The sequence below is a fragment of the Lolium rigidum genome, chromosome 5 (assembly GCF_022539505.1).
Source record: "Lolium rigidum isolate FL_2022 chromosome 5, APGP_CSIRO_Lrig_0.1, whole genome shotgun sequence".
Lineage (NCBI taxonomy): Eukaryota > Viridiplantae > Streptophyta > Magnoliopsida > Poales > Poaceae > Lolium > Lolium rigidum.
In genome coordinates, this window is record NC_061512.1 from 5,427,609 (window position 1) to 5,440,802 (window position 13,194).

Below are 13,194 nucleotides of genomic sequence, written 5' to 3' on the forward strand. Positions count from 1 at the left end.
CCGGTACAAAATCGCCTTAGAGCATCTCCAGCAGCGCGCCCAATAGCGATTTGGGGGTCCAACACTGTTTTGGGGCTACACTGACGCGCCTCAAAAGTAGCCGGTCAGTTTTGGAGCCCAATAGAATCGACGGTAACCCCGTGCCGACCCCTACGCGTGGGGTACCGAACGGACGCGCCGGCACTCCCGTCCACATAGGATTTCGCCCCGCGGGACCCTCTTGGCAGCCAAACCCGACCATTCTCCACCTGCTCTGCGACCTCCCATCCGCCTTCCATCCCTCCGAATCACCATCACCGTCGTCGCCCCCTCCTTCTTCGTGCTTGGCCTTTGCTCGTCCACCTAGAAACCGCCGATGTAGCCAACGCCGACACCTCCGCTGTCTCGCGTTGTTGCGTTGCTGAACCTACCGTCTTCCCCAACGTCTCCCCCGGCGCCACCACCCACAAGGTGTTCGGCCGATTGCCGCGCTGGACAGCGACGGCGAGATGATAACGAGTTGTTCGTGCATCAGGAAGCCAATGTCATTGTAGAGCGGCAATAACAATTGTTGATGTTCGTGAACCTTCTCCGCCTTCTCCAGCACCTCCTCGCCGTCAGTACGCCTCGCCGTGGTGGTTCGAGGGTTGGGAAGGGCCTAGTTTGCCGCTTTCCTCCACATGCATGAGGTGTTCATACTCAACTATAGAATGATCTAGTTGAGCATTTTGGGGTGCGGAGAGGAAATGTTTCATGATTCATGAACTTGTTGGATTGCAATTTATTTAATTTTTTTATGAACATGTATGTTCAAACTATTTTTGTGGAATAATTTGTATGTTTAAACGTTGTAAATTATTATTTGAACTATATAAAGTGTTATAATTTAGGGAAAAAAGGAAAATCAATTTTTTTTGGGGCCAGCCGTATTGACGTGTCGGTGTGGGATTGTCGTCCCTAAACTAAGGAGCTCCTGCCGGCGTCCTCCATACAGCTATGCGGTGCACCTTCCGGCGCCCATTTGACGCGCGCCGGTGGAGATGCTCAGTGAGCATACATAAATAAATAGAAGGTTGGTACGGGAGATGTAAATGTCTTAGCTGATCAGTGGTGGTGATCTATCTATCTTCCTCTTCTTTATCAATAAAAAATGTATCTTCCTCTTGAACTTCTTCTTCTATTTGTTCCATGTCTAGTAGTAACTTGTCACCATTGGGGAAAAACTTGATTGGGAGACCAGTATACTAGGTGATTTTTGTTCGAAATGGGGAACATAGCCCCGGCCTCTCCATCAAAGTGATGCAGAAAACCCTTTATTGCGTAAACTGGGGTTCAGTTTGTTGGGTTAGAAAACTCTAACCTGACTACGGGTCACCCCCACGCGACTATGAGACATCCCCGTGTCGCCACCGCACACGGCACATCCCCCAATCTCGCCCACATCCCCTGCCGCCGACTGAGGAGGTCGTCCCATGGTTAACATCGTCAGCGGGGAGCATCCTCTGATCTTTCTCCCCAAATAATCCAATCCCTCACCACCGAGAAACCCTCACAAATCGGCGTGAACCTCGACATCCATGGCCAATGCGATGACACCCCAAGGTCTTGCTTCGCCATGGATCCACCAGCTGCTCCCCTACTGCGCAGAGTTCCATATCCGTCTTGGCCATTCTCCGCAACGGCGGTACCCTGCCAGTTCCCTCTAACACGTGATGCCTCAAATAATTATACAAACAAAATTACTTCAAATAATCAAACAAAATTCATATTTGGACTATTCACTACTTTTATCTTAGGTATTTTTATCTTATTTTTCTGACTTTTTTTTGGGATTCTGTTGATTTTTATAGTTTCAAAGGATTATTAAAATGACGAAAGTACCCCTGATAGGTGGATCCATCCATGTTAATCTATTTTGGACAAAACTCGGCCGAATCGGTCCTGTCGAACCGACCGACGGCACCCGCCCGCCTCACTCGACCCTCTCTCTCACGCGCTCGCGATGGCGATTGATTTGTCCGCACTGCCGTCGGCCAGCCGCAACCGTTTCCTGCTGCTGCTATCTTCACGCTTGTGCCTAAACTACGAGCCTCTTTCCTCTATACAATCCTATGCAACTCGATTTAACCTCGTCTCCATGGGTTCACCGCTGAGCTTGGGCTACCTCGATGGACTCCCAGGCTACTCCTACGGTGTCTACGACATTGCGGCAATGCCCTGGCCAGGCGCATGTCGAGCTGCCCACGAGGGGGTGCTCCTAGTATTGACACTGTGCCGCTATGCCATTCATGGCGGCACCGTATGTCGAGATTAAGATCCCCGATGGTGCTCTAATGTCCAAGGTACGTTCTATGCCTCTCCCCTCTCCCGGCCTACTACTCTTCCTCTATGTTCGTCTTGGATCAAATTCTAGAGTTTCTACTGGTCGATCATAGCTGACTCGAGTTCTAGGGTTCATTGGGTTGTCTAAGGATTGATATGGGGTTCTAACATGTCCTTAGTGATTAGGAGTTCGTCCAAACTAATCCTACTCATCGATTCCTTCTTAATTCCAGCTGTTAGTGAAATTTCTTTGGTTCTATCAGGCAACACTTAAAAATTGTTCATTTCAGTTGTTTCACATGTTCTTCCTGGTTATTTAGGTGGCTTAGGTGACTTTCTATTAGTTCTTGGTTGCTAATAAACTTCATTTAGTTAGTACTTCTTCCAATTTGGTCACATACATTTATTTTTTCTTCGGTTTTGATAGTTGACTGTCACTGGTTGCTATTCAAGTTTAAGTAAACAATTGTATAGTTTTGTTTAATTACGTCAACACATTCAATAATTATTCTATCACTGAAGTAATTATTGGGCACTCAAATATTTTTTTATCACTCGATGATCAAGATTTAATCATGACAGTTCTTTGTCAACTTATTACTTGTGTTAATTGAGTGTTCTTAAGAATTCTTTTAGTTGTTAGTTATTTACAGTAGCTTAGGTGAGCCTAATAGCTTCTTGGTGAGCTTATCATATACGTTATAGGTTATGTAGTTTTTAGGTGTTTTGCTTAGTTCATGTAGTTATTTATCTTGTCCTAATATTAATCTTCTCTCTCTTATAGGTCAGAGTGCATGCTTGGCTACATTGTCTTCGTTTGGTTTGCTAGCTATGTTTGGTTTGGCAGTTGTTCATATATAGACGTATAGACGTACAATGAAAGAAGTTAATGTCTACGACTACATCATGGGCATAAGAACTAATGGCACAATAACTAGCATCTGGTTTCTGGTGACCCGGTGAGTATATCACACACCATGTTCAGCCACTCACGTTCCATAAATAGCTAGCTATCCTATATAGTATCATCACGCTTAGTTGCTAGGGCCAAATGGAAAAAATTGTGGACGGCAAGCGAAGTGAATGGTAGGAGAGTCACGTAGTGCAATCTATTAAGGAATAAGATGCACTGGGAATTCTAGTAGGAGTTCTGGAAAACGGTCATGTACGGGTCCCACTTTGAAGGTTGGAGTGAGCGCGGTAGATCTATGTTGCTAAGTCGATGTTGTTCCGTCTAGAGCGTGTTTGGATGAAGTTTACACTGCCAAAGCTAGACAACGAATTGCCTTCCAAATGATGGATCATAGATGCACAACAACGAAGGTTCAGTGCCCTCCTAAGTGACAAGCTCATCGTCGACTTCAATGTAGCCATCCTAGTGCTATTGTCTAAGCATGTACAACCCCTTCACACCAACGTAGCAAAAAGCATTGTTGCAAGGTATCCGGATGTGAATTTGTAATGACTCGAGTAATGCATGTCCATATATGTTTCTGCTTAGGGAGGCGATTCCAAAAGCTTAACAACGCCGAACAGACCCAGGTCGAGCAGCTTATCTTTTGTCTCGCAGACTATCTGCTCCTCAACGTCAGCATTTTTTGGAACCATAATATGTTATGCTAGCAACTCGTCTCATTAAAAACCTTTCAATTCCATTAGTACTCTCGTAAGGAAAAAAGTGTGTCTAAAACTTACTGCCCAATATCAAAGTATGGTTACATTACTAATGAGAGTGTCTAAGAGAAAGCTAGGGGTTCATCCACCCGATTACAAGATTGATTATTAAAATAACTAAACTTAGCTAACTCATGGGCACGAATGCCAAAATGTAGAAATGAGAACACAAATGCCAAAATGTAAACGTCGAACACGAGTTCCCAGGCCAAAACCGTGTACCCAAAGAAAGACGGCCCAACCAAGCGAAAATTCCTTCACTTAAAAAAAAGCCTCTCCGCTGGGTGCCGTGAGCCAGGTGCGCTTGTCCGGACTCCGGAGGGAGACAGCGGTAGCGCGCGGGCTGGGGCCAAAAAATGTGTGTTTCGAAATCGAAATCTCCCCCAATTTTTTTGAAATCCCCACCCTGTCACCTCTCTATCTCTCACCTCGTGGGGAATTTTTCCCTTCCCCTCCACGCCGCCCCGGCCACTCCACTTCAGCTCCCGCTCCTCCACCATTTCAGATCACCCCCACTCCAACCTATCCCTGATGCGCCCCTCCGCCGCCGCGTCCGGTAGGAAGGAGGGAGCGGCGGGCGTCGGGCCCTTCCACGTGGCGGCGACATACCAGCTTCCAAGTGAGCACGACCTACCTGCCCTTCCGTCCCCTCCCCCGATGATCCCCATCGCCAACGCTCCCGCTCACCGGACCCCTCCACTCTCCCCACCCACCCACCGCCGCTAGGAAACACTAAATGTCGAAAACCTAACTCCTCCTCGCTGCCGGCACCCGCCGGATCAGCGCCCCGATAGGTCCCCCGCCATTTATCACGGGCCGCGATGCCCCTCCGCACCTCTCCCGTACGTATTGATCTTCCACGAGACTTAGTTTCTGGGGCTATTCCTACCGTTCGCCGATCAGATCCAGCCCCCTGCGCCTTCTTCACTAAAATCACTTCACTACCAAAATAAATGCTACATTTGCTTTGCCATTTACGGCCTGTAACGACTCATTCTTAGATCATTCTTAACGAGATGCAGAAAATAAACCTAACGTTTCTCTTTGGTTGTAGGCTGATGGAGTGAAAGGGTTCGGCTGTGACCCAGAGGCACGGTGGGATGCAGAGGAGGTAGAGAGAGAGAGGGTTGGAGGATATAATGGTATCCAAAATGTGATTATGAAGATTATCACTAATAATATGTCAATATTAAAAAATAAATCAACAAGACAAATTTATTGTTTTTGATTGAGTCCTCTATGAATACATTGTCTTGGTTTGTTTGCTATATTTGGTTAGCGGTTGTTCATATATAGGTGTGTAACGGACGATAAAAATGTCTACGACTACATCATGGACATAGGAACTAATGACACAACAACCAACATGTGATGTTTGGTGACCCGATGATGTGCATATCACACACCATGTTCAACCACTCACCTTCCATAAATAACTAGCCACCCTATATAGTAGAATCATGTTTAGTTGCTAGTGCCAAATGGGAAATTATGATGGTACTCATGTGCTTATTCCAAATGACATCCAAAATGCTCTTATGATGATCATGAGTCATAATTGGTCAATATTTTTTAAAATCTTGTACTCGTGTCTGTTTTTGCTTCTTTTCCTGAGTTATGAAAAAAGTATGGTGTGGTGTATGTATTTTTTACGCCACCCCTTGTTGAAAATAAATCAACAAGGCTCATTTGCCTTGTTTATAGAGTTCACTATGGCTACATTGTCTTGGGTTGCTAGCTGCATTTGGTTTAGTGTTGTTCATACATAGATGTGCAACGAATGCCATAAATGTCAACAACTACACCGTAGACATTGAAACTAATGATATGACAACTAGCAAGTGATTTATGTGTGAACCAATGAGTCCAGATCATGCACCATGCTCAGCCATTCACCTTTCATAAATAGCTACCTATCATATGTAGTGGAATCATGTTTCGTTGCTAGGGTCAAATGGGAAAATTTGTTGTCAGTGAGCAAGGTGAATGATAGGAAAGTCACGTGGTATGATCTATTAAGGAATGTGATGCATTGGAAATTTTAGTAGAAGATGTTCGCAGATACACCGTACATCGCCTCGCACTAAAAGTAGTAGTGAGCATGGGAGATCTATGTCGCTAAGTCGAAGTTGTTTCTTCTAGAGAGTGTTAGGACGAAGATTACACTACCAAAGCAAGACAACAAATCACCCTCCTAGCGATGGAGCATAGATGAAAACCAATAAATCCTCGGTTCCGTCCTAAGTGACAAACTCAACGTCCACGTGACAGCAAGCAAGTACTCCTGCATAAGCATGTACATGCACGTCACTCCAATGAAGTAGAGAGTACTGCTTGAAGGTATTGTGGTAAGAAATTGTAATGAGTCTACCACAGACATCGAGTAATGCATATATTCATATATTGGGATGATTCTAGAAGGTACCACTGGGCCGCTAATTAGACCGGCCAATTCACCCAGACTATTGTTAGTACGATGTTGGCATGGTGCTTGACGACACAAGGACAACCGCCTCGACATCATCTACAACTACAACCGTAGAACAAGCATGTAAAAAATCTATATCTTTATCTATATCTATACGACTTAAAAAGAAGGAACGTGTTCCCCCTTCTCCCCCTACTTTCATCGCCCTTTTGGTCGTCCGCCGTCGCCCACCTGGGCTTCGCAGACCATCGTCCGAGTATCTGGGCCGTGTCTCATGGCTCGAGCAAATTTGGATAACACGCATAAATAAATGTAATATCAACTAATTAAAGGCAAAAGGTGAAATTTCAAATTGTGGCAAAGTACGAAAAGTGGAGTGGTATAGGCATAACCTATGACACAAATAAAATAAAATGTGATGAGCTATCCATCGGTTACAAGCTGCACGAATTTTATATGTCTGTTAATTTTAGATGTGGCAGTAACCAGTAGCCTAAACTGTTGACGAGGGATTTTTTTTATTCCACTGAAACACAAAGGGGTGGATACCATAACAAATACCTAAGATTCCAATGAAGGTAATAAGGAAGTTAAAATGAGTGAAAATAAGGAAATAATAATCGTCAATTGGTCCAACATGCAATTAGTTGCTAAAATTGGTGGCATCCTTCATAAACTCTTGATAATTAAGATGAGAGATCACCTTCTTTATTCAATAGGATTTTTAATAATCACCTTCCCAAATTTCCTCCCCTTGCCCAAATTTCTCTCTACTTCCAGCCAAATTAAGATGAGAGATCACCTTCCTTATGCAAGCCGCATAATATTACCCAAGTTTAGCTCCCTTACCCAAAATTTTATCTACTGCTCCAAGCAGAATTCTCCAAACCGACAGAGTTATCTCAAATTTCGGCCACTTTGATTGCTCCCATACAATTAGCACGGTGAACAAACAATGACCTATGCAAACAGGTACGGCGGTGGAAGATTCCAAGGTCCTGTCGACGACTCTATTTGATCTCTGGTAATTTCTACTAATGATTCATGCTTCTAGCGTCTAACTACCATCCGATAGCACGCAAATCATTTGATTGCTACACTTTTACCTTGCAGATGGATCCATCGAAACAATCGAGTGAACGTTCTCCTTTCAAAGACTTGTCCAACACAATCAATACAAGTAACAACGATGATCTATACTATTATATTGCAGTTGGTGGTTGGTCACTCAACGCGTTTGGTGGTCGTCATTAGAGACATCCTATCCGTTCAATCTTTTCATCATTTATCTCACCGTCCATCCGCGGAAACAAAATCAGGATATAATCCACTATTTCCTTTTAACACAAGCTATTTCAGATATAAAAAATTGGAAGGTGATACCTCATTTTCGCTAACCAAGTACTCCCTCCGCTCCTTTCTATAGCGCCTATAGATTTTTGAGATTTGTTTCAGAATATAAGGTTGTAGCTTGGCTTTTTTTTCAATTACCCCCTCCCCCGTTCATCTCCAACACAACATGCGTGAGAAAAAATCCATACAAAATTGGAAACAATTAATTGAGATTCCTAATGCATGGCCCAACGATTCCTTAAAATAAGGCAACAATGTTTTACTTTCCTTAATTGAACTTGGCTGCACATATATGGAGAATCAACAAGAGAGATTTGTGGGATTTGTTATGGTAAGTTAGGAAGATATGGATTTCACAAATTTTACGTTGATCTCAAATTATTCAGTTAGGCGGTCTTGTATAAAAAAATACTCTTGCGCTAATTTCCGTGCCAAAAAACTATAGGCACTATAGAATGGAACAGAGGGAGTATCTCCTACTTCTTTTTGCGGGCAGTAATCTCCTATTGTACGTCCTACCAGATCCAGAATTTTTTTTATCTCCTACCCTCTCATTCGTGTGTCGTCTCCACCTCGTGTGTTGTTGCCGCCTCTCCTCACCTTCGCGTCCATTCCCTCGCTTGGTCTAGCTGGAAGGTCTCCTTCTCTACCAGGGCGACCACGACTCTAGGTGGCAGATCGAGTTCCTCGCATCAGGTGGCGGCTCGAATCGTCGAGCATGGCAACGGCGCAGGAGCGGCCAACAATATGGTGAGGCGATAGAGGAGGAGGTCGGATCTCCCTCCCTTCTACCCAACCTTTCCGGGACATCCCCTCCCAGCACCCACCGGCCTCTCTCTCTCTCTCTCTCTCCCTCTCTCTATCTCTTATAGGTCATAGTGCAAGCTTGGCCATGTATTCCATGGCCTCCATTTAAGCATGACTATTAGTGTTAATGGTTGTGCCTTGTTTCCTGACTTAATAGGTTCATCCTAGGTGTTTCCGGCTTAGAAATGTCAGGATTTACTTATTAAGTGGCTAGGGGTGCCTGTGATTGCAATCACTAGCACAACAAGTGTGCATGCCTTTGTGATGAACTACCAAGGCTTAATCCCATGGTTCAAAATCTACCCTATGGCTTATATTTTGTTTAATGATCTATCCTAAGGGCTTTAACTATAAACCTTTGTAGACTAAGCATTGTGTATTCCTTTTTGTTTATGAACAGTTGACTGCCTCCTTGCTTGCCCTTCACCTCCAGCTCTCCTGGTTTGATCTTTCTCTCAGATCTCTCTCTACTATGTATATGTGAGTTTTCAATCCAAGACTGTAGTGTGAGTTGTGACCATATGGGACGTGAGCGCTCATCTATTTATAGGTTGAGCTGCGTACTGTGCTGGTGACATGTGTACCATGCAAGTGGTGACTCACTACTTGAAACCACTTCTCGAAGTAGTTTTTTGTGCTAGGAAGATGGACTCGGTGGTCAATTGACTCATGACTTGAAATTCTATTGGCATGCCAATTTAGGTATGTCGGTTTGGTTCACTGGTTTCCTATCCTTATGCGAATTTGGACAGTGCCAATGTGTAATTTGAGAAATTATTTAATGGATGGAAAATGATGGCTATGTTGTTGTGTTTTAAGAGATTGTCTGGCTAGCCTCCCATGCTAGTCTAGGCATTTATCTTTATTAAGAGATTAAGATTTTTATTTGTGCCATGAAAAATTAATGTTCATCGGTGCTCTTAAGTTCTGTTGCCTTTCATGAATGCAAATAAAGTTTTTGGGAGTTTTCTTATTTGTTGACTTGGTTATTTGAGATGGAAATGGATGTTGGATATACTATTGTTGTCTAGAGATTGTTGCGTAAAGATTTTTTTGCCTACAAATTTGTCGTCGTACATGATGCCTTTGTTTCCTAATATAGTACTGCCCATGTTGCCTTATTATTGTGTTGCCTAAGAATATATGGACGAGAATGCTATGATGTTTAAGGTTGCCATTATTTGAATTTGGAAGCTCTCCCGGGCAATTTTAGCTTATGGAGCCAGGAGTTATTCTTGGGAGTAATACCTTTGGATTATACATAAAAGAGATTCACAAATTGGTGGATCCTAGATTTTGAACATTACACAAATATTTTTCTTTTTGTGTATCTGCGCAGATTTGGAAAATGGTGAAGTGATGATCATGGGAATGAGGTGTTGATCAAGGAAATGATGTTGTTGTGGGGTGCTTTGGTGGAGATCAAGTGGATATGGCGGTGATAGTCGTGGAGGTGCTAGTGTAGATAGATAGGCCAAATTAGGGTTTTTCTATTCTTTTGATTTCTAGATGATTCATCTTGTAAATTACTTCGTAATAGTTTAGAGGTCGAAAGAGAATATGATTATGTGGATACTAAGTTTGTATTTTTTCAGTTTTTTATTTATTTAGTTATTAATATTTGAATCTTGCTTACTTATTATTTTGAGATTGAGAGTGTTGAGTATTGTTTGAGATAGTTATTGGGAGTATTTGGATCAAAGACTTTGGTTTTTTATTCAAAATATTCCAATTCAAAATTGACCAAAGTGAAAGCTCAATTTTGAATTCAATAACTTAGAAATATTTCTTTATGTTAAAGGTATTATAACACAAGGTTTAACAGTTCAAAGCAAATAATGTAGGTTTTCAAATCTTAGTTGGTCCCACATTTTTAAAGTCGGAATTTGAATTCAAATCCAAGTGCTTGACTTAGTTCAACTTCGACATCGGAGTTCAAATTTGATCACTTTGATTCTTAAACATAAAATTTAAAAAACTTCCCGTATTTTAGAGATGCATGCTATGCAAATGCATATATTTGACATCTACCCTTCCTAGGGTCATATTCTTCGGGGTATTACAACCTTCGCATTACCCATCCGAAATCATCCGAACCTCGCGTCGCATGCCTCACTTCCTCTCCCTTTCCAGATACAAACCTAGAAATTGCCGCCGGTAGGCTCTCGTGCGCGCTGATCCCCGATGCTGTTTGTCTTCAAAACGCGCAATATTTCTGAAATTAGAAAGAAAAAAACTAAACAAAATAAGACGACTTGAGGTTGCAGTGTCCTATCTGGATTGGAACTTTGGAAGGTCTTATTTTTCATTTCCCTATCGTAACGAAACCTGTCTTTTCCGCGAAAAAAGAGTTCGAAATTTGGGTTTTTGTTAAGTCATTGCTTTCGATCGGAATTGGAGCTGATTGGTTTATCAATTTTTATCTTTGCAGATGATCAAGGAGGCCATCGCGGCGCTCAAGGACAGGACCGGCTCCAGCTCGGTCGCCATCGCCAAGTACATCGAGGAGAAGCACGGCAAGTCCCTGCCGCCCAACTTCAAGAAGATGCTCTCCGTCCAGCTCCGTGGGTCCGCCGCCAAGGGCAAGCTCGTCAAGGTCAAGGCCTCCTACAAGCTGTCTGACGCCGCCAAGAAGGACTCGCCCAAGGCGAAGGCCGCGGCAAAGCCGGCCAAAGATGCGGCCAAGCCCAAGAAGAAGGACGCCGCCAAGCCCAAGAAGAAGGACGCTGCCAAGACCAAGAAGAACGATGCCGCCAAGCCCAAGAAGAAGGCGGCAGCCGCCGGCGCCAAGCGCAAGGCGCCCGAGAAGAAGCTTATCGCCAAGGCCAAGAAGTCCCCCGCGGCCAAGGCTAAGGCCAAGCCCAAGACAGTCAAGTCACCCGCGGCCAAAAAGGCCCGCAAGGTCGCTGCTGCTTGATCTGACCCGATAGCTAGGTCTGCTTGGTGTGGCGTTCAGGGTCTGTACAAAAAGGATTCCTCATCCTCCCTGTATCGTGGGTTGTGTTCAGTTTATGCAGATGGTTCATGAGTTGTTTGCAGCTAAGCTATGTGAAATGAACTTGCAGTTTGCTTCATGGTTACTGCAGTCACTCCAATTTTCTTTTGCAGTATTTTTTTTATTGATCAGTGTATCTGGGATGATACTCTACCTGTGCTTGGTGTAGGCAAATGGTTCAACAGTTGTTTGCAGCTAGCTATGTGAGATGAACATGTAGTTTGCTCCATAATTATTGCAATCAATCCAATATAGTTTGCAGTAAATTATTTACTGATCAGTGTATAACTGATAATACTCTGCTCGTGTTCATTGCGCTGAGACGACAGTGTGTATGTCAGGTATCTGTTTAGCCAGTTTAGGTGATTTTTGTTCTGTCTGTATATAGCTTAAGCTTCATTCCCAGTCTCGTTGTAATTGGAGATGCAATTTCCTCTTTGGTTCCTTGAGAGTATTGCTTTCCATTTGTACCTCAATTCCCACTCGCTCTTTCCAGTTGGATACTGTCCACACTCGAAGTTCTACAGTATCATCCTTTGTGTGTGCTGATGTTCTCTAGTGAGTGACAGCTGCAATCTTAGTCAGTAGAATGCTCTTCTCTGCGACTTGTCTTCCGTCAGTTCTGTTTGTGGGAGTAATAAAAACCAAGTCCGAACCGATAGAGAGATGGTTGTTATACTCCAACAACATTCTTTCCTCATAAACAATGGTTTATTTTCTTGAACTAGGGCGAGGGAGAAAATCCCTCAAAGCAGTATCGACCTGTGGCAATGCATTTCCCGGTGCATGCACCAGTTGCTCAGAGGGTGGGGGCGAACCTGGGAAAGAAGAAACAGGAGGCGAGGGATGGCCTGATGGGCCAAGTAAGGCGGCTGGATGATCTTGCGAACTCGCAGGGGCTGGATGAGGAGAGGTGGGCTCTCTGGTACCACCTGGAGGAGCAGATCATTCAGATGGATTATGCCGACCAGGAATACTGGTGTCAATGTAGTCGTATTCTTTGGACATTGCAGGGGGATTCGTTTACGGCTTACTTTCACGCTATTGCTAATCGACGACGTCGAAAATGCGTCATCCCACGTCTCCTCAGAGACCACGGAGAGCTGGTGGAACACATATATCAGTTTTACCAGGGCTTTATGGGCTCGGTGGGGGAAACAAGGACATTTTCCCTCGCTTCGGACCTATGGCCGGATGCTACGCGGGTTTCTGAGGGTGAGAACAGGGAGCTGGAACTAGCCTTCACCCTGGAAGAGTTGGATGCAGTGTTGCCGACTGTTAGACAATATGTATTTGTAGTCTAATTGTATTTGGTTAGGGACTCTACCCTAACCCTACCGTGTACATGTAAACCTCTGTAACTCTGTGATATATAAACAGGAGGCCACGCTCTACGCTGGTCATCCAATATTCCCAACTCATCTAGGGTTTTTTACATGGTATCAGAGCACACAGTAGTGCCGCCGCCCGTCTAGCGCCGACGCCCACCCGATCCGATCTTGGTCGTCCGCCGCCGCGCGATCCACCAAGCGCCGCCGCCATGACCACCCCAGCAGACACCTCCACCGCTCTCACCAGCCATACCTCCCCGCTTTCCGCACCTTCCACCACCACCACCCTCGAAAACTCCCGCAAT

The 13,194-nt window shown here is 44.2% G+C and overlaps 1 protein-coding gene across 1 annotated transcript; it reads left to right on the forward strand.

Annotated features, from left to right (window-relative positions):
* The first annotated feature begins 2,258 nt into the window (after positions 1–2,258).
* On the forward strand, positions 2,259–11,480 carry LOC124655568 (histone H1-like). Its single transcript, XM_047194439.1, has 3 exons — positions 2,259–2,321; positions 5,030–5,086; positions 10,995–11,480. Exons 1-3 carry the CDS (start codon positions 2,259–2,261, stop codon positions 11,478–11,480), a joined length of 606 nt encoding a protein of 201 aa, XP_047050395.1.
* Positions 11,481–13,194: the final 1,714 nt, after the last annotated feature.